Here is a 21,882-nt window from a genome sequence, read left to right as displayed (position 1 = left end):
TCTAGTTTGCAAAACCTTGAAATGCCTGAAGAAATTGAACTAAATAAACGAAAGTTCGACAATGCTCACAAATTTTCAACAAAACTGCTATTACATAACATTCTCACAACAGGAATCTGAAAATTGATCTACGCTTCGCCGAACTGAAAAAGCATCAATTGAACTAACAGTTTTCTTTGAATCACTTCGGACACTTGGTTCAGAAAATACAAAAACTTATAAGGAACCGTTATAAAGAACAATAATGAACTGCATGCAACATGAGCTGATACTTGTTGACACAAAATTGAAAAAACGAACGATTTGCAAGCGGTTCAACCTTGCCAATGAATAAGCACAACTACTTTTGATTGCCATCTTTGTTAAAAACAAAATAACTTAGGAGCGAAAAACTTTTCGCCTCTTCAATAGTTTTTTAATAGAAAAACGTAACCCCGACAGAAAAATGATATGAAAACTACAACATTCGGATGGTTAAGCAAAAGATGTCCTCCTCTTTCCATAGAATGGCTATTGAATCTTTTTCATGTTATTAGAGCTCTCAAGGTAGAACAAATAGAAAATTTCAAGAAACGAAAACAATAAGGCTTGCATGATTCTGTGCGTGGCATACAATGGATCACATTCCAATATATGAATCTGCAATGCGTTAGTCATAACGATAAAAGTAACAAGTGTTTCAAAACTGTATTCAAACAAACTTAAGCGAAAAGTCAACGGTTTTTTGACACAAAATTTGCAAGACGAGAAAAAGGAAACATTTTCAAGAATTATCAACGGAACAAAAAACCTGAGCGACCCCAAATGAAAGGCAATGATAATTTGCGCCTATTCGGTTTGAAAATTTTTAACAGAAGGATGTTGCTGTAACATCAACACCTTCTCAGTTTTACGAAGCATATGCAAAGTCATAATCAACTTCGGTCGGCTGTACTCATAGATAATATCTACAAGATATTTTTAATATTCAGAAATAAATATGCAGGCAATATTCTTCAAAAAGAAGTTCAACTCTATCAGGCATTTTCCTTAAATACACGATATTTTCAGTATTCGAACTACACATTTCAGCAGTTTTCTGTGCGTTATTCAAAAGAATAGGAGACCGTAGCTCTGATAATTTTGTTCATCTAAATGCCCAAGTTTCGAGTAGAACATAAACTAACAGAGCATCTCAATGACTATTAAACTCACCACGAAAGCGGAAAAAAATCAAGAACAATCTCTAACGAATAAAAAAATTGATAAAGGGTTTTAACGTCCTGCAATCTACAGGAATTCAGCCAGCATACTTGAAAAATTTAACAAAACCAGAGTTCAAAGATATTCACGAAAGCTTAACTGAAACAATGAAACCTGACTTAGAAGTTGTTTATGTTGGATTTTCATCTGGACTCCTAGCAAAACCACGCAAAGATAAATGCTTTTCTCATTGGTTGTCCGTGTTGAACTAATGTTTTGTTTTTAAAATACATCACTTTGTATCAGTAACTAACCATGCAACCGAACTTAAATCAATTCAATGTCAATATAAGACTCAATTAATTTTCTGTGCCATTGGCGTTTCGGATTTTACTTCATGAGTTCATCCATTTTTTGATATCTTCAAGGCTTCACTACCAATTTGATTAAATTCCCATTCAAAGTTAGATGTAATTGATTTGGTGTGCTTTTCACAGGAACTACATTGAGGCCAACAACACTAGAAACGACAAACCTGGCTGGTTTAATATACATAATTTATATTTTAGAGCACCTCTCAAACAATTTAGACAATATCATGTTACAAAATTGATCAAACTAGTCGTCCCAAGAAAAACAAAAAGTCTATCAGAATAAGAAACGACAGAGTATCTACGGTAAAATGAAATGAAAACTTTTTAAAACAAATGGGGACATTTTTTACAACACAAAAACCATTAATCTCATTCAACAGAACCAATTATTACGATTACAAAGCATACAACTCATGAGCTAGACAATATCATGTTACAAAATTGATCAAACTAGTCGTCCCAAGAAAAACAAAAAGTCTATCAGAATAAGAAACGACAGAGTATCTACGGTAAAATGAAATGAAAACTTTTTAAAACAAATGGGGACATTTTTTACAACACAAAAACCATTAATCTCATTCAACAGAACCAATTATTACGATTACAAAGCATACAACTCATGAGCTAGACAATATCATGTTACAAAATTGATCAAACTAGTCGTCCCAAGAAAAACAAAAAGTCTATCAGAATAAGAAACGACAGAGTATCTACGGTAAAATGAAATGAACATACCCGGCAGATTGCCGGAAAATAGCCGCCGTTGATTCCAATAAGCATGATTGGGATTGAAATAACAGAAGATATTGAAAAAAAAAGAATTTTGTACAAAAACATTTTTTTTAAGTCCGATTTATTTTGATGGCATTTCGTAGTTGAACATACTTCTGTTTCTTAGAGAGAGGCTACAGGGGCTACTATCAATAACAATAAGCATTAGAGATGGTAAATAAGACTTATAGGAACGACGTTCAAATAGCGGGCATCTAAAATTGGGCTTTATGGGTTTATCCCGTTTCTATTTCTGACTTCAATTTTTATACTGACTCTGTTCATTTTGAATTGCTTTGCTGAGCAGCTGATGTTCAAATTCACTTTTAGCGGAATGAGAGAAGAGAGAAACTAGCCTGGAGAAGTCAAAAAGATTTCACGCAAAATGTTGAAAAGGCGGCAAAATGAGGTAAAGCGAAACATTTTTTTATTCGACGAAGTAAAAAAAAAAAAAATAGGAGCGCTATAATAGCCGGCTGAGAAGATGAGGGCGGCTATTAAAAACTTTTTAAAACAAATGGGGACATTTTTTACAACACAAAAACCATTAATCTCGTTCAACAGAACCAATACATTACGATTACAAAGCATACAATTATCACGCAAAATGTTGAAAAAGCGGCAAAATGAGGTAAAGCGAAACATTTTTTTGTTCGACGAAGTAAAAAAAAATTAGGAGCGCTATAATAGCCGGCTGAGAAGATGAGGCTCAAAGGCTCTACGAGAACCTAATGCCCGCTGGGCGCTACCTGTTTATCCCGATTTTGAGAACGAAAATCGGTCAAGCGAGTGGGTCAGACAAAAAATGGGTCAGACGAAAAGTGTTGACGAAAAATCGGTCAAGCGAAAAATTGCATTAAAATGACCAACAGGACTAATATAATTGCCACAAACTTCGTTTGAGAGCAATTTAAAAATACGGCAATAAAAACGTCAAACGCAGGCATAGATTTTCAAGCCTCACATAAACTTGCAAGGTTTGAGCAAAAAAAATTGCAGACGAATCACAGATACTGAACTGAAACCACGAAAACAAACCGGATTGTGAACTACCTACCAATTACGGTTGAATTTGTTTCCAAATCGATACCTCAATCGCAAAAATTACTTGTTGTCTCAGCCTGTAAAGTGCATGAAAACGGTGATACCAATTATAAATCCTTTTCCTTTCAGATAGTCCGCCTTTAGAAACACGGCAGCCCCAGCGCCAAAACAACATTTTATTGAGCCGCACAATACAACAGATTTGCAAAGATGTACTTTACCTATAGCCTTCGCAAGATTAAAGACACGTAACAGTAATACTGAATTGGAATTCAATCGCAGCGAAGCAAAACGATATGTATAGAAGAGAAGAAACAAATGACACTGCTTCACTAATAGCAAAATAAATGCTCTCAATATAAATTTCTCCATATTAAATAAATTAAGGACAAATCAGTCATCAAAAGGTGTAGGCATTCACCAGGAACAACTTGTCTTCTTCATTCCTCACCATCTCTGCAACTTTGTTCACTTTAGCAACTGCATCGTCTTTGACAATTACAGGCGAGAAACAGCAATAGACTTCTAACTCACCCGTTAGCCATCCTAGCACCACTTCCGAGTCCGTAGCATGATAGACCACTCTACATGGTCGCGGTCCCGTGTGAATTTTATGATGAATCTGTTTGTAAAGCTGGAAAAGACGGCTTTGTTCCTCAGGCGTATCGTAAGGCACGCTGAAAGCGGGTGAGGTAAACTGCAGCAACTGTCTCTGTTTATACATGTAATGTCTCAGTCCATACAACCCTGTATGTGAAACGTTAAAACTGTCCGTTTCTCTTAACCCGTTAGCTATATCCTGGAAGCAGTTATTACGTGCTAACTTGTTTTTGATCTGATCTCTCACATCTCTCAGTTTCGGAAACGCTTCACAATCCACACTAAGCATGATCAAACACGTGTTCTCATCAAGATACGAGACTAAGGCGTGTAGAAATCCGTTCTCATCAAATCCAGGTAGGCAAATTGGGAGCCAGTGGGCAATTTGGGTATCGCGAAAGTTTCCAGTTCGGGCAACTAGGTTGAATAATATATGCATGTCTGAGGGTTGCAGCATACAGGAGCGCATGTGAGAATACTGAATCAGCTGATTCTTAGCCATCAACACGTTGAACACCAGATCCTAAAACAAGAGTTCAAGTCCAAGAATATTTGAATTAAACAGCTTAAATTAAAAAACAACGTTGTGGCCTAAATTTTTGATTTTTTTGGACCAAAACAGTATTTACAGAAAAGAGCTCGCTGAAATGACAAACAGCTATTTCTTTTACAAAGAAACAAAATACGAAAGATTTTTATCAACCCTAGTTCATTTAGGATGCTGCTTCTGAACAGCCTCCGCCCAAGCTTCAATCGATGGTAGATGCTTGAAGCTCGATTCGAATATATCAGCATGTGATCTATGATCCGGTTGTTTAATCATTACCTTAACATCCACAACTAGACTGCGCCCTATGAGGTCTCGGACACTGCCCTTGAGTTTCACACAGTGGACACTGCCCAGAAGTACACTGAGGTTGTTCTCCATCATGTCGCACATACCATCTAGGTACTTCCTCCCACTTTCGTCCAACAATCGTCTGAACACATTCAACAGTATAACTACACAAATAACCAGCACAAAGCAGCTAAGTCAAATTCGCCACCATCATTGAAAACCATGTAACATAGCCGGCAGATTGCCAGAACAGAGCCGCAAAAGCTTCTTACAAAAAGATAGCAACATTGCTGCCAGATTACCGCACTAGCTTCGTAGAACTGCAGTCTCGAAAAGTAAAAAAACAGACCAAAAAAGAAACGATGAGATAATATATTTTAATCACAAATATGTTTAACTTATCACTGCTTATGTTAGCTACTCTCAAATAACCTTCAAAAAGAGTGACACACCCATTTGACTTTATCTCTTTGAATTTAAGTATATAAAATTCAATTTCAAAATGAATTCAATTTTGAGAGTGAGGTAAGTCACGTTTGAACAAAAATTTGACCAAAAACGAGGCGAATGAACAAAAAACTTGTTCTACTAAGAGTGAAAAATGACATTTTGAAGGCAATTCAGATGAAATTGCATGAAAGAATGGAGAAAGCAGATTTGAAGTGATTGTGAAGTCAAATGGTCGCAACAAAAATCTTGACGACGAAAAAAAAAATAACATAGCAGGACAAGTCCTGACGCACAATTCAAAGAATTTTCATTGACTAAACAAAAAAATAGACCTAGAACGGACTATGAATGGATTGGGAAAACCATTTAGAAGAAAATCCGATCCAAAAAATCGAAAAAAAAACAGTAAAAATCAGAGTGAAATTGCCGCATGTGAACAAAAAACCACTAGCGAGAAAGCGAATTTTTGTTCAAACACCGTTTTCTCACTCTACTTTAAATTTAGAGCAAAAAAATTTCACCACTCGCTTTTTCGCTCCACTTCCTGTTTCGGCGTGACCAAAATCACTACTCCAATTTGACTTCAAAAATCATGAAAATGTGTGAACAGATCTTAAAAAAAAGACAGCGCCCCAATACAATTCAAATTCTTTGAATTGTAATAGCAGGCGAGTACTGAATTACAATCCAAAACTTCAATTAAATAATGACCCGACAATTAAAATTACATCAAATTAGGAGAGTCAACGAAGTCCGTAACCCTATATGCGCAAAAGAACAAAAAAATCTTGAAATAATAGGAAAATGTTTTCCAAGAATTAGTGTTTTACGAATCCCTAAAAATAAAAATGAATTATGTAAATATTAACTCTATGCGTCCTACGAATCAGTTTATAATACAACCTTGCAGGAACCAATGAAAGATAAAGCAAAAAAGATCAAAACCTGAATAAAATAAGCAAAAATCTATTGGACAAAATACTTTGAAAAAAAAATTATCAAAGCATTGCTAAAGCTGAGTCATTAAAAAATTGATAAACATTCCATTAACACTAAAAACTATGCAACAGCTTATCATCAATCCTTAGGACCCTGATTCCGGGAAAAATGATAAAAAATTCAAAAAATATTCAAAATACTGCAAATATTTTTTTTTAAAAAAACTGCTAATATTAAAATCCTGAAAAACAATCCAGTACATGTATATGCTATGCAGTAATTTATAATCAAACCTTAGAGGACGTTAAGTGCCTGTTGGGACCGGAGAATTCTAAAAAACGACCAAAAATTTCAAAACTTAAAAAAAATTGCAAGTTGAATAAAAAACTGTTACAATTTGTGATAATGAAAGTTGAAAACTAATTTTTCCAGTAACTTATTAATCAAACCCTGATGGAGATTTTTGTTGAAAAACAACTCAAAAAGATCTCAAGTTTCGTAAAAAAAACAAATAATCGAATTCGTGATGTTGAAACCTTGAGAAATATTCCATTACATTTAGAAACAATACAGTAATATATTGTCAAACCCTAGAGAAGGTTCATCAACTCTTGAAGCGAGATAAGCCTAAAAACCGCCAAAAATTTCTGGGTTTGTAAAAACTAAATGAAAATAAATGTCAAAAAACCAGAAAATTAGCTCGTTTTGTCACAAAAAATGCAAAAAAGTTTGATTTGAAAATGTTGAAACCATTCCGCTACCACCAGAAACTATGCAGCAACCTATTAAAAAACCCTAGAGGAGGTTCCTTGAAAGAAAAAAATTAAAAAAACTTGAAAAAAATTGTTTAAATTAGTATAAAGTTGCGTGTTTTTAGCGATCGGTTGTTCGAACGTAGCCACGGTGGTGGAGGGGGGGGGCGGGGGGTACTGGGTGGGGCAACAGTGGGGTGGGGGCAACAGTGCGTTGGGGGGTGGGGGCAATCGTAGCGGGGGGGGGGGGGGTTAACAGTGCGGGTGTCTTCAACCTCTCTTCTGCCCTTCATACCATAAGTATCAGTCTCCAAAACAGTTTGAGCTGAAACAGCTGAAAGGCTATAAGAACACTTAATGCCCGCTGGGCGCTACCTGTTTATCCAATTTTTGAGGACGAAAAGTCATACCGTCACACGAAAAAGCGGTCAAGCGAAAATTTGTATAAAAAAAGACCGACATGACCAGTATAATTGCTTCAAACTTCGTTTGAGAGCAATGAAATATCGATTGGCCCAACTACTTGTGGAAGTCAGTGGCGTCTAAATAAAAAAACAAACAACTAAAAAACCAAAATCCTTAACTAAAGCATAACAGAAATTTTTTGAAGTCAAAAGGTAAATTTTAGGAGATCTAATGACTGCAAAAAAGGACATTAGAATTACAAATCAAGACAAGATTCGCAAAATCACTTAAATACTTCAAAAACAAATGGTAACTCAGTGCATGGAAACGTCAGTTGAAAGTTGTCTTCAACAAAATGATTGAAAAAAGAATAAAAATCACGCGAAACTACGAGGTCAAATAATTAAGTGTTAATTTTGAAATCAAGCAATAAGACCAAAAAAAACACGACCAAAGAATCAAATTCTATTTTCCGAAAAACAGGTGTCAGACTTAAAAAATGATTGACCTGAACTCAAGCGACCAATTAGAACCACCTATCACTTAATTTCAACCAGTGAGGTATGTTATTAAAAGAGATTAGGTGATAAAACGGCAACACGTACCTTTACTAACAAAACTGAAGAAATCAATAAAATGTTTTGAAATTGAACAGAGCACAAGTCAAAGAAAAAACAGCGCAGAACTGAAACGAGTAATTCAAACAATTTAAGCATGCTTAACAACCGAAACTTGTAATTAAGGAGACTACGAAAAAAGATAACAAAATAACAAATAAATCTCGTTGACCTCAAAAATATCATAAGATTTCTTGAAAACAATGAAACCTAAAGTCAAAAAAAGAATTAGCCTTGAGCTAAAACAATTAAATCGGTTAAAATAGATCATATTAGCCACCTACGAGACTTGTCCCCAAGGAGATTATTTGATAAGACCACAAAAAGTGAAACAAACACTTTTAAAACTCAACAAGTCATTAAAAGATTTTGAGAGCATTAAAAGCCATGAAACCAACTAGAAAAACTAACCAAAAACAGACCAAAAGAAAAATTTCTTTATCAAATGATGAGATGTTATATTTTGATGACAAATATGTTTAACTTATTGCAGCTTAGGTTAGCTGCTCTCAAATAACCTTCAATAAGTCACACACACTCATTTGACCTTATCTCTTCGAATTAAAGTAAATAAAATTCAATTTCAAAGTGAGGAGTCAATTTTGAGAGTGAGTTAATTCAAATTCCAAAAAACTTAACCGGGCGAAAAAAAACTCGCTCTACTAAGAGTGAAAAATGAAAATTCGAACGCAATTGACATGAAACTGCACGAAGGAATAGAAAAGGCAGATTTGTAGCAATCGTGACGTCATATTAGTCGTAGCAAAATCTTGACGAAATAAAACCATAGCGGGCTAATACTGAATTACGATCCAAAAAATTTAAATGATTTCCAGAAAATGTTTTCCAAGACTTAGTCTTTTAAAAACCCCTAAAACAACAACAATTTATGCAAATATTATGCGTCCTTCGAATTAGTTTATATTACAACCTTGCAGGAACCAATGACAAAGCAAAAAAGATCAAAAGCTGAATAAAATCATTAAAAATAACGAATTGTCCTCACACGACCGGCGAGCGGCTGAATTCCTCGGCAGCTATTCACGGTTTAGTGAGGCTAGCTTTAGCTTGATTCGACTCATCAACTTTTAGTTCTCTATCCCTGTTAGTAAATGAATCAAATAAAAAACTGATATTTAAAAAATTTGTAAAATTTAAAAAAGCTTACAGACTTCGCAGTGAAAATGTTCAAAATTATTTTGTGTCTCTGGAGTTATGTCAAGTAACCCATCTGTAAGAATTGAAGAGTTTCGTTGGCCAGTAATGTTCTTAAAACTCAGAAAAAGACAAAAATATTCAAAACTTTTGAAAAAAATAGCAAATTTTTACCAAATCTTGCTAAAATTCAAGATATTAACATCTTCAAAACCTTTTATTGTCTCAAGAGACTATGCAGCATCTCTATTTCAAGCCTTAAATAGTTTCACTGGCTTATAACGATCCATAAACTTGGAACACGATAAAAAAATTTCCGATAATTTATCAAAGAATTGCTAAAGCTGGAGCCATTAAAATATTGATAAACATTCCAATCACTCCAGAAACTATGCGACAGCTTATCATTAAACCTTGGAGGCGGTCCCTAGGACCCTGAAGCCGGGGAAAAACGATAAAAAAATTCAAAAAGATCAGAAAACTTGAAAAAATTGCAAACATTTTTTAAAAATTGCTGATAAAATCTTGAAAAACACTCCATTACATGTATAAGCTATGCAGTAAACTATAATCAAAGCCTCCTGCAGGACGTTAAGTGGCTGTTGAGACTGGAGAATTCCAAAAAATGACCAAAAATTTCAAAAAACTTAAAAAATTGCATAAAAACTGCCACAATTTGTGATAAAAAAAGGTGAAAACTAATCAATAGCCGAGAAGCATTTTCCAGTAACTTATTAATCAGACCCTTACGGAGATTTTTTTCAAAAAACAAATCGAAAAAAATTGAAAGTTTTGGAAAAAAAATGCTCAAATTCGTGGTGTTGAAATCTTGAGAAACATTTTATTACATTTAGAAACTATAGAGTATCATATTGTCAAACCCTAGAGAATTTTCCTCGGCTCTTGAGGCGAGATAAACTTAAAAACCGACAAAAAATTTCTTCATCTGTAAAACTTAATAATAAAAATAAATGTCAAAAAATGAAAAAATTAGCACGCGTTGTCAAAAAATGCAAAAATGTTTGATGTTAAAATGTTGAAACCATTCCATTACCACCAGAAACTATGCAGCAACCTATTAAAAAACCCTAGAGGAGGTTCCTTGAAAGAAAAAAATTAAAAAAGCTTGAAAAAAATTGTTAAAATTAGTATAAAGTTGCGTGCTTTTAGCGAGCGGTTGTTCGAACGTAGCCACGGTGGGGGGGGGGGGGGGAGGGGGGTGCAGTGGGGGGGGGGGGGTGGAGTTGCGGCAACAGTGGGGTGGGGTGCAACAGTGGGGGGGGGGGGTGTGGGGCAGTCGTATTGAGGGGGGTCAACAGTGGGGGTGTCTTCGAACCTCTCTTCTGCCCTTCACACCATAAGTATAAGTCTCCAAAACAGTTTGAGCTGAAAAGCTCTAAGAACATTTAATCCCCGCTGGGCGCTACCTGTTTATCCCGTTTTTGAGGACGAAACGTCAAAAGCGTCAGACGAAAAATCGGTCAAGCGAAAAATCGCATTAAAAAAGGACCGACATGACTAATATAATTGCTACAAACTTCGTTTGAGAGCAATGAAAAATCGATTGGCCGAACTACTCGTGGAAATCAGTGGCGTCGAAGTAAAAAATCCAAACAACTAAAAACCAATATCCTTAACTACAGCATAACAGAAATCTTTCGAAGTCAAAAGGTGCCTTTAAGGAGATCTAATGATTGAAAAAAGGAAAACAGAACTAAAAATCAAAACAAGATTCGCAAAATCACTTAAATAATTCAAAAACAAACGGTAACTGAGTGCACGCAAACCTCCTCTGAAAGTTGAATCCAACAAACTGATTACAATTAGATTTAAAATTACGCCGAATTTACTGTTAATTTTGAGACCAAAAAAATAAGGACGACCAAAGCTCAAGCGACTAATTAAAAACCAAAGCTCAAGCGACTAATCTATCACTCAATAGCAAACGATGAAATCTGACATTAATGAGATAAGGTGATAAAACGGCAATAAGTACATATACTATCAAAACTGATATCAGTAAATTGTTTTAAAAATTAACAGCGCACAAGTTAAAAACAGCCAAAAACTGAAACTATTATTTCAATTAATTTAGGCATCCTTAGCAACCGATGAAACTTTTGATTAAGGAGACAACGAGAAAATACCACAAATTGAGCAATAAAATCACGTAGACCACAAAAATTCAATAAAATTTGAAAACGATGAAACCCAAAGTCAAAAAAAGAATTAGCCCTGAGCTAAAACAATTAAATTGGTTAAAATAGATCATATTAGCAAACAGAGTAAAAGATATGAAAACAACTAGAACAACTAGCCATAAAATGAATCACTTAATTAGGTGCAATGATGCCGCAACAGCGACCAATGATACTCTCATTAAAAATACTAGGTGCAAAAAGAACAGAAATAATAGAAAAGGAGTCGAAAATCTAATTTTCATTATTATTCTAGGTAAACAGTATATTTGTTGTAAAAAAAGGCACTAGCTGCCCGTCAATGTGTACAACCAATTGCAAATATGCGCCATTAGAACACATATTTTTCATACATTGTAAAAAATCAAGAGAAGGCCTATAATAGCCTCAACTGTCGCTTTGCAGCTATTAAACAACAAGGAGGCTCGTTAATGTGCGTTCGCGCATGATATTCAGACCCGAGCTTACCAACATTCTTTACTTAATTGCCAACCAATTGACGATATAACAAAAATAGATATTTGAGGTTAAAACAATCGTTATATAATCTAACCACTAATTCAATTACATAATGCCATGCCTCATTACAGCGCCAACGAGATCTGCCATTAAGTAGACCACGAGAAAATAAAACAAACAAAAAAATTAGCAAAAACAAAAATTTCACGGCAAAAACTGAATATCAAAATCTAAAAGTACCTAGTAACAAGGTCAAAATGCAGTCAGATAAAACCTTAACTACACAAATCTACTTTTTCCTAACTATACAGCAGAAGGAAATTATTCATAATGAGACTAGGTAACAAGTCGACAAGGAGAACGAATAATGAGGCGAAATTCAAAATTTAATCAACAATTTTTAAACCAGGAAATTTCAAAAGTCTTTACGAAATAAACCATGACGAATTACTAAAAAGCTATTACGAAAACAAAAAGACCTGTCTTGGGTTAGACTAAGCCATAGAAACGGACTAAAAATTGAGAAGAATTCAAAAAATTACAAACGATTTGCGAAAACACAAATTATTGAAACCATTTAAGACATTAGCTATTATCTGAATATTATGTACTTTTAATTCAATTGTTATTTCCACTATTTCAACTAAAAGGATTTATACTGAGATATTAACCAAGGTTACATGGGCCGCATTTGAAAACCATTGGGATCTGTTATTACGCGATTGTGTTGAAAGAAGAGAAAAAGAAACACAAAACTCACCACTCAAAACACGTTTATAAAAACACATATTGTACAAAAAACAAAACGTCAGTGAAAAAACAACTAAGTAGATATGTTATCTTTTGAAATACAAGAAATTGGACGGGACCTCTCAATGATGAAAATAAGTTACAAGTTGACGAAAAGACGAAACAAAAACCGAAGTGTGAAAAAATGGAAATGTATAACATAAACTTTAAGACTATTCGCTATAAACTGAGTGCTTCGGGTAACATCAATCATTCAATCTTCAATTACAAGCTTATTCGACCGCTCAGCAATTTACGGCTACCTAAAGAACAAAAAAAACAGGAAAAAACAGCAAATTCAGGAAAAAAAAATTGAGCGAGAGTGTCGAAGGCATTTAAAAGTGAACTTTTCAATAAAAATTTTTCTAGTTTTTTTGTCAATAATTTTTTTAACCGCAATGGGATTCTTCTTTTTTAATAAAATAAATTCAAAAAAATCACCAAATATGAACGAACACATTAGAACCACGAAATTTTTGAGAAAACTCGTAATATCAACGCCATAAAATTCAATAGCTTTAAACGGAAGCAAGTAAATACGCTAAGATGATGGAACATCAAGGTTGTTTGCCATTCTTGTTTCATCAATAAATCATTACAACACGTCATTGACTATGAAAACAAAAACAAATAGAGGCAAAGACGAAAAATTCAGTAGAGAAGTGCCGGAAGAAAGGGTCGACGCAACTTTAATCATGAGCTCTACTCTGATAGCTTTATCTAGGATCCATTGAACGTCATCTCTCAACCAATGGGAACTATCAGTATTAGGATAATGTGATAAGATTTCAAAAAGGAACCAAAAATAAGAAGTATCCAAAAATTTTTTAAAAAATTATGAAAACCCGTGGCATTGAAGTCTTTAAACTATTAGGTAGAAGACAAAACGGGAAACCAGATTAATTTTGTATGCAAAAGAAAAGAAGGGGGTCGTCTCATTACTGAGACTGACTAACAATTCACGAAAAAAGTTTAAGATTGGTTAATGTTGAAAAATTTTTCGAAAAATTATTTTTAAGGACTTAACAGTCATTAAAATCAATAGCTTTCAAAAGTAGTCAATAAATACAATAAGATATGCCCCGATGGTTGACAAAGGATATTTTTCATGCATATTGAAACAATAAAGCATCACAATATATCTTATGACTACGAAAACAACAACAAAAACAGGCAAAAATCAAAAACTCAACAGGAAAAAGCGAGAAAATGTCGAAGCCATTTAAAACATAAGCTTTTCTCTGAAAACTTCATCTCTGATCCACTGAACGTCTTTTTAAGCCAATGGGAGCTATCAATATTTGGATAATGTGACAAGAAATCAAAATAAACCAATAATACGAAAATAAACAAAAATCTAAAAAATAATTTTTGAAATCTTGTCATTGAAGTCATAGAACCAATAGTTAGAAGACAAAACCGCTCACCAGAGTTATTTTCGTTGCAGAAGAAAAGAAGTGGGTCTTGTCATTACTGAGATTGACTAACAGTTCACGAAAAAAAATTGAGATTGGTTAATGTTCAGAAAAATTTTTCAAAAAATTATTTTCAAAGTCTTAACAGACATTTAAATCAATAGCTTTCAACGGAAGTCAAAAAATACGATCAATTATAACCCGATGTGAGGACATTGACGTTTGTCATTCATAGGTAATCAATAAGACTTCACAATAAGTCTTATGACTATGAAAACAACAACAAATACAGGCAAAGACCAAAAATTCAGTAGAAAAGTGCGAGAAGAAAGTGTCGAAGCCATTTAAACCAAAAGCTTTTTCTGAAGCTTTATCAGTGATCCACTGAACGTATTTTCTAAGCCAATGGGAGCTATCAATATTTGGATAATGTGATCTGAGCTCCAAAGAACCAATAATACGAAAATAACCACAAAAATTTGAAAAAAATTCAGATCTTGTGTCATTGAAGTCATCTATCCAATTGTTAACCGCTAACCAGATAAAAATTGGTTGCAGTAGGAAAGAAGAGGGTCCTGTCTTTACTGAGACTGACTTACAGTTCACGAAAAAAGTTTATGATTGGTTAATGTTCAAAAAAAAATTTTTCAAAAAATTATTCTTAAAGACTTAACAGCCAATAGCTGTCCACTCAATGCACTAGATATGTTCAGTTAAGGCTCATTACGGAACACATTGCACCTTTAGTCAATGAGTTTATGCCACAGGACTCCAAAAATTTAGTAAGTCCTCAAAAAGAAAATCAGGTTTTCATCAAATTACAAAAACTCAGTTTCGAAGCCAAAAAACATGCTCAATTCCTTGAAAACAATTTTTTTTGTTCATTGGGCTTCATTTGACAGTAAAGGAGGTTTGTCGTTAACGTAACCTCGATATGAAAAGTGACTAGTCTCTAGGTTACTGAAAAAAACAAAAAACTAAAGTTTTCTAAAAAAAAAGAGCTCTCAAACAGAACTCGATTTTTTTTATAGTGAACTTCCCTATGAGACCAAAACTAGTCTTTTTTATCTTCTTCAGTCTATTAGGAACACACACTTGGTTCTTTTTGTGGCCTGAAATATAAATTAAAAATACTATTTTAATAGAAAATATCTTAATTTGAAGAAAAATTACACTAAAAGTGAACAAAATCATGCCAAATATCCCGTGTTCACACAAAACTTCAATCCTCGATAACTCCTCGAAAAAAATGAATTTCAAAAAAAATCTTTTTAATTTTCAATTCTACGCTGGAACAGCTTTTTAATGATACCACTCACATTTCTCTACGATGAATATATCGATCGGCCAAAATTGACTGAACAAAAAAAAACATATTTGAGTATATAGTTCCTCCCCCCACAAGTGGGTCGGAACAACTAACAGTTAACCAATGTTGCTCGAACAAACTTCGGGAGCTCAATTTCAAATCAGCGTGGGGAATTATCTTGGATGAAGTAAGATGCTTCAAATTGATTTATTAGCGCTTATTGCAAACCAATACTAAGATTTAGATCTAAAAACAGACCCAATTGCGGCGCAATTTTCATTAGATTTTCAATAGACTTTGTAGCGCTCACCCAAAAACCAATAAGTCAAGCGTAAAAAGTCAAGTCAAATCACTCAAAGTGGACGGAACAATTTTCTAGAATGGAACAGTAGAGCCAAAATATTTCTGCAGAAAATACACATAACACTACAATTTCTTCAAACTTAGTTCAAGAGCAATTACAAAAATCTTATCAAATGTCTATCAGGCCATTTGTACTTGCTGGGCACAAAAAAAATCAAAGAAACCCGGTCTCGTGCCCAGTACAACGGCTCCAGTCAGATTCAACCGTACCTGAGGTCATAATTTTCCCTGGCTTTGAACCTGGCCTGCAGCATTTTGGCAGAGACGAGTGATATGACCTGATTGTACATCATAGATAGTTGCTTAGCCAACTGATGAACACTATCCATGAGTCCACTCACTCCCACAAAGAGAAGGGGTGGCTTGGAGAGAAAGACGAAGAGACGGTCTTTGGTCCTGATGGAGTTGAGGGTGTCGTTTTCCAGACCCACAAAAGACACCAGGGCAGTCATCACTCCAAATAGCGGCAGGTGGTCGTCTTCTGAACTGTGACGCGTGTAGATAGGCTTACCAGCTGTGCTGAAACGAGTAAAACCACACTAGACACACTAACGTATTTAATAAAATTAGTATTGTTGCATGCTTATGTGTTTTTGCACCCCTTAAAATATTTTATTAAGGTTTCAGGATCTTCGAGCGGATCTTCAGAGCTGGGCGACAATCTTCTTCAATCTACTGTTAAATCTATTATAAGTAAGTTTTTCCAATACTTTAATTCAACTGATTATAAAGAAACAATTTTCTCGTGTGATGATGAGGCTTATTAAACAAATATTAAACTTTAAGTCAATATTGAGTTATTTCACAAGTTTGGTAAATTCCAATCGATAATCAAAAGTTTGTTCAAGGTCTAACGACATGACTCTCCCCTCCTTTGAGGAAATCGTTCCGGACTCCATAATTTTTGGCTTGTCCTTCATTTCTGTCATGAAGTAAGGATTGAACTCGATGAAACTACAGCAGGCCACAGTGTTCCAGTCCATGATGAAGTATTGAGTAAAAAATATTGAGCGAAAAAGGCTCCTTAGTTAATAATGATGACATCATTGTAGTTGGCATCGTGTAATTGTTGCCTTCGTTCCAAATAATAGTTGAAGAGATTGTCCGTGTATTGGGTCGTTTTTCAAATTTTGCTAGTACATTTAATTTTACAAATCAACTGCATTGGTAGCTGAGCTCAAATGAGGATGTGATTTCGAAGCTGATATCATTGTTGGTCGAGATGGTATCCGAGAAATTGATTTGGGCAAAGGTGTTTTTTGAGTTTTTTGAATATCAATCTCTGATTGAGTATCAATAGACATTTCGTTCAGTTCAGATTGAAGCATGATATGATAGCGGTCTTTCATTTTTGATGGGAGATTTTGAATAACTGGTTGATCATCAGAGTTAACTCCTAATACAGGTTTAAATTCCATTTTTTCGTCTTTGCTCATAAGAAAAGATGGGACAAATTTTCGAATGATTCGAAATCTATGATAGAGCCAGAGACAGAGAACGTGAAGAAAAACATTCAAGATAAAAACAATAACAGTCAATGTAAGTGATATTTTGATAGGGACGTAAGATCTGAATTCTTTGATAAGGGATGGTTTGAACATTTTCATTTCTTGTGCAATCGGCTTTGCTATTTCTGCAAGATGGTTAATATCAGCTATCACTGGATTCATCAGCAGTTTTTCTCGAACTTTTCGCATTAGATTTACACCTGCTACAGTTTTTGTTTCAAAGTATGGTAAGTTTTCTATGGATGGTAGTTCGCCAAGTAAAAACTGCAAGGGGTCGGCTAGTTTGACCTCAATTTTCTTTGCTGGTATCTTCTCACAACTCGAAAGATCGGCTCTGATCTTTATCATATGGCCTAATAGCTGGTATCCACAGTCTATAGTCATGATGCAGATCCTACCGCCGCGTATTAGTTCACTACGAGTCGGGTGAACTGAATCTATAGATGTTTTGCGCAAACTGTAGTTTTTTGTAGCTGATGTCAACAACCAAACTCCATAGCCTAAGTTCTGAGCTTGAACTTGATTAGGTAGGTATATGACTTCCATTTCGCATTCACGAATCGCTTCTAGGGATGATCTGAAAAACAGTGTCGCTAAGCACGATCCATGACTTGGCTGAGTTGCTACAGCTTGGTGACAAATTCTATATCTTGATGACCCTAAGCATTGTTCAAATTGGCTTACAGTCAACGGGATGGATTCCATCTGATCCTCAGATATTGCAAGATATGGTGCTTCGATGCTCCATTTAACCGCCATCTGAGGTTCTGGTTGAGGCATTGGTACTGTCTGCGCATTATAAACTGTAAATACCGTTTGACGTGATGCAAGTGGTATCGCTAAGGTCACAATTAGACCTTGTTCGACTGTTATCACGTCCCGGAGTAGTTTTGCATCATAATATGACATAAGGTCACTAGTGGGAATGGCTAACGATAGTCTGTCTGCTGCTTTATACTGTTCGCGACCAACGCTTTCTAGTATTGCCATCAGAGAATCGCGTGGCACTAGAGACATTGGAAGATGTTTTTGAAGGAGAGTTGGAATCGAGTTCAGCAAATTCAGTCGGTAAGCGTACAGAGCTGACCTGTAGCTTTTTACGTCGGCGTATAGGAGTGTTAGCAAAGAAGCAGCGGTGTCAAAGTTAAAGTTGATCTGCTGATTCGAGAAAAGCATTTGATTACAGTCTCTGAGTATGTGAAGGTTGTCTTCAATTACTTGAAACTGCTGCTCAATTATTGCCCAATTTTTATTCTGCGTCTCGCTCATTTGTTTTTGTGTAGCGCGGATGTCTGCCAGTTCGTTGCTGATCATAAAAAATTTATCGTTTGTCTCTTCTTTTATTTGTACAACGTACTCTGTCAACGCTTCTGTATAGATGTTTAGCTGTTCAATGTTTTGAGCGTTTGCTTTTGCTTCGTCCTGGCAACTTCCAAATATTCCTGTTGCACCGCATCCGCCTGCGCTCCCCATAACGATTCCGCTACCAAATAGACCAATTCCGGCCATAGCCAGAGCTCCTACATGGGCTCCTCTTTTGACTCTTTTCTGTTCATCTGATTCGGTTTGTAGAAATGTTGCCGTTTCGTTTCGCATGAGAGATACTTCTTGTCGTGATTTTTCAATTTGATGTGTTGTTTGATTCAAAATCCAATTTATATTATATGGTGTCGAGTTCGTGTTAAAAATTGTTGAGAAATCCAGTTTGCATGACACAGCTGGAAGATTCCACATCGCTTGTAGCTTTGATAACATTTTCTCGACATCTGATTTCATTGAGAAATTGAATGAAGGGAATGGTATCAGAAACTGGACTGGAACAAACTTTTCGGCCAATAAAATTTTGGTTTCCTCATTAAAGATGATTCCTTTCTCGAGAATGTCGTCATAATCGTCTTTTTGATAGAATGAGTTCATAGTGATTGGGGGGAGAAGTAGGATTAGTACGGGTATAAGCCTCGTCATCATTCTAAATAAAATTTTGTTTTACGTGCTAACTTACACTTTTTGTGTTTCAGATTCAAATCTTCAAAACAATTATTTTTCTGTGAGTATAACCAGGTAATGTGATTGTGTTGAGTTCAGTTACTTGGTAAGTTACCCATTTTTCAGTTGAAACATGTTGAAAGTTGTTTTGCTTCTTGCTTTTGTGAGTGCAGCCTATTGCTGCACAAGTGTGCTTTGGCGTGGTCATGTTCTCAACTGCTGTTCTAATGGCACTTATTACGAATTCAATGGACGGAGGGTGTGGTCGGAAGCTCGACCTCTTGTATGTGGGCCAGCTGAGGAGGGCAACTTCAATTGGCTGGGACTGATTGTTGTACTCCTCAGCGTTTGTTGCTGCTGTAAGCAGATTCAATTCTGCTTCATTTATGCAGTCTACAAACTGACTGAACTAGGCTACTAGTTTTAAGTGAACTTGGACTTTGTAGAACTTCTTTAAACTTGTAGAGTTGTTTTAGTGTTTTGCTCTTCGACTTCTTAAGGCTAATTGACTTTTGTACTCTTTAATTTCGTTTCTACTAGGTCTTGATGGACGCTCAATCTAAGTTTCAATGATTTCTCAAGAAAATTTATAACAAGAGGTTTGGATTTTTCCAGAGAAAAGTATGAAGAGATCAACGCGATCTAATCAAAATTCCGATGTTCTATTAACCATTTGCGATAATGCTGCTTCTCTCAACAAAGCTGTCACTAGTTACGGTTCAGTGCATGATATTGAAAGGACCGTGCCTGCATTGGTCGCTGGTTGCAAAGCTGTTCAATACAAGGACAAAAATCATCAGGTGATAGTTTCTCAATTCACGTTTTTCGTAATCATGTTAACTGTTGTCTTCTAAAAATCATCAGACCTAAATTTCCTTGTAGAAAAATTTGTAAAAAAATTCGTTTTAGCGCTGCATTGATCGGTTAGTAAAAATCAAAAACTTAGAAAACCGATTCATGGTTTCGGGAAAACGACTAACTGACTCCGGTGCAAATGTTTATATGGGTTTATTTCCATTTGACGAAATAACAAAACCTGATTTTGTGAAGTACACTATTCCTAGTGGCTCTGAGATTTCGACGCTGTCCAGAGGGTACTTATTGACTGTCGATAAGCCGAACTTTACGAGATGGCATAGCGACTTCATGGAGGCTACTGATTGTTTGATCACTTTGTACGGTTCGGGTGAAAAACACTGGTTTTTCTTCCCACCATCTGCTGAATGTGGAGTGCTTGAAAGACAATTCGTTCGGGCGAGCACTTTCATGGAATGCTTAGAACGTTATGGCGGCAAGATTTCTTACTGTCGGCAATGTGTGGGTGACACAGTATACCTGCCATACGGCTGGTTACATTGCGTTATAACGGTGAAGTTATATAATGGCTGTGCTTCACTTCTATCAGTCGGTATGAAAATTCAAGAACAGAGGAAAAATAGTGTATGGAACTTGATGACGAGTGTAATTGCTATTGATGGTGATCGTAAGGAACGTAATATGAAACAACCGGTAAGTGGTCCGTAAAATTAATGAAATATTTTGAAAATTTTGCGTTTTTTTTTTAAGTTGAAAATGTGTAACACGGTTGATATGGTGATTCGTGTTCTGCTTTCGTTTTCTGTGAAATGGGATTCGTGTTTGTCTTTTTTCTCAAAGTTTTGTGTTTCTTTTAATAGTTTTTTTTTGCAGTTTTATTGTTTTCGAATGTTTCAAATTTGGCTAAAAAATGTTTTTTTTTTGTAATTTCCTGCGCATTCATTGATAACTAACAAACTTTGGCTCAGAGTGAGTCGATATTATGCTGTATCCACTGAGCTAATAATTTTTTCATCAGGTATAGCTATCACAAAAAAGTTATAATTTACATGTCTATAGCCTATGTTAATACATGGGGGACAAAATTTTTTGCTTGTATATCTTTATATTTTGATAATTCGGTGAGCAAAATTGGCATGTGAACTCGTGCTGGGTTGCCTAATGCCTTGATGAGGACTGGTTCTTGATAATTTTTCAAACTTTGGAAAAGTTATTAAAATTATGTTTATTCATAATCTTAATACATTGGAGGAAACATTTTGTACATGTACTTCTTTCAGTTTTGTGAATTGGGTGAGCAAAATTCTTGAGTGGCTTCCTTGTCAAAGGAAATGGCAATCGCTAGCTAAAAATTGTAGAAAGTCTTTTACAATTTTTTTTTTGTGGCACATTGAGTCTATAACTTATCTTAATACATGTAATTTATGACATTCGATTAGTTTTCTGTTGTTATTTTTGTGATCATCGATTCAATCTGTTTTCGATAGCTAGATTTGCTACTGTCCATTTGATAGAGTAATTGAATGAAGTGATTTTGATGAGTTTCTAGTGCAATAATATATTTTTTTTTTTGTTTTTTTCTTTTTTGTTTTTTTTTCTGTTTTTTTTTAAACGATGAAAATTAGATCCAATTTGCTGAGGTGAAAAACATTCACTACTATTCGAAGCAGAGTAGGCCAACTAAATTCTTTTGAGTTTATTTCTGATTTTGGGATTGCTATAACTTCATCATTGTTTTTCTCTACTACTTTTTTCAGGTTATCGAGACACATCCTAATAGACTGGTAAATTGGTCTCGATTCAAGAGTATCTACATTGAGCATGTAGATATAACGATTTCGAATTGAGTCCCAAATTGATACAACTGTATCGTTGAGCATGTCAGTTTTCCTAATTAATTCTCTCTCTTTCT

At 35.1% G+C, this 21,882-nt stretch overlaps 1 protein-coding gene across 1 annotated transcript in view; it reads right to left on the bottom strand.

The window, feature by feature from the left end:
• Positions 1-3,620: 3,620 nt before the first annotated feature.
• LOC142349385 (protein SAND-like) overlaps positions 3,621-21,882 on the bottom strand; it is a 28,702-nt gene continuing 10,440 nt past the window's right edge. The window contains exons 3-5 of the mRNA XM_075400902.1: positions 15,871-16,179; positions 4,798-4,951; positions 3,621-4,494 (exon numbers count right to left, since the gene is read on the bottom strand). Coding sequence (XP_075257017.1) covers positions 3,772-4,494; positions 4,798-4,951; positions 15,871-16,179 — 1,186 coding nt within the window. The 3' untranslated portion in view covers positions 3,621-3,771. The remainder of the gene's footprint in view (positions 4,495-4,797; positions 4,952-15,870; positions 16,180-21,882) is intronic.

The sequence above is a fragment of the Convolutriloba macropyga genome, chromosome 1 (assembly GCF_964194025.1).
Source record: "Convolutriloba macropyga chromosome 1, txConMacr16.3, whole genome shotgun sequence".
In the NCBI taxonomy this organism is placed as follows: domain Eukaryota; kingdom Metazoa; phylum Xenacoelomorpha; order Acoela; family Convolutidae; genus Convolutriloba; species Convolutriloba macropyga.
This window is presented reverse-complemented; position numbering and strand designations above follow the sequence as displayed.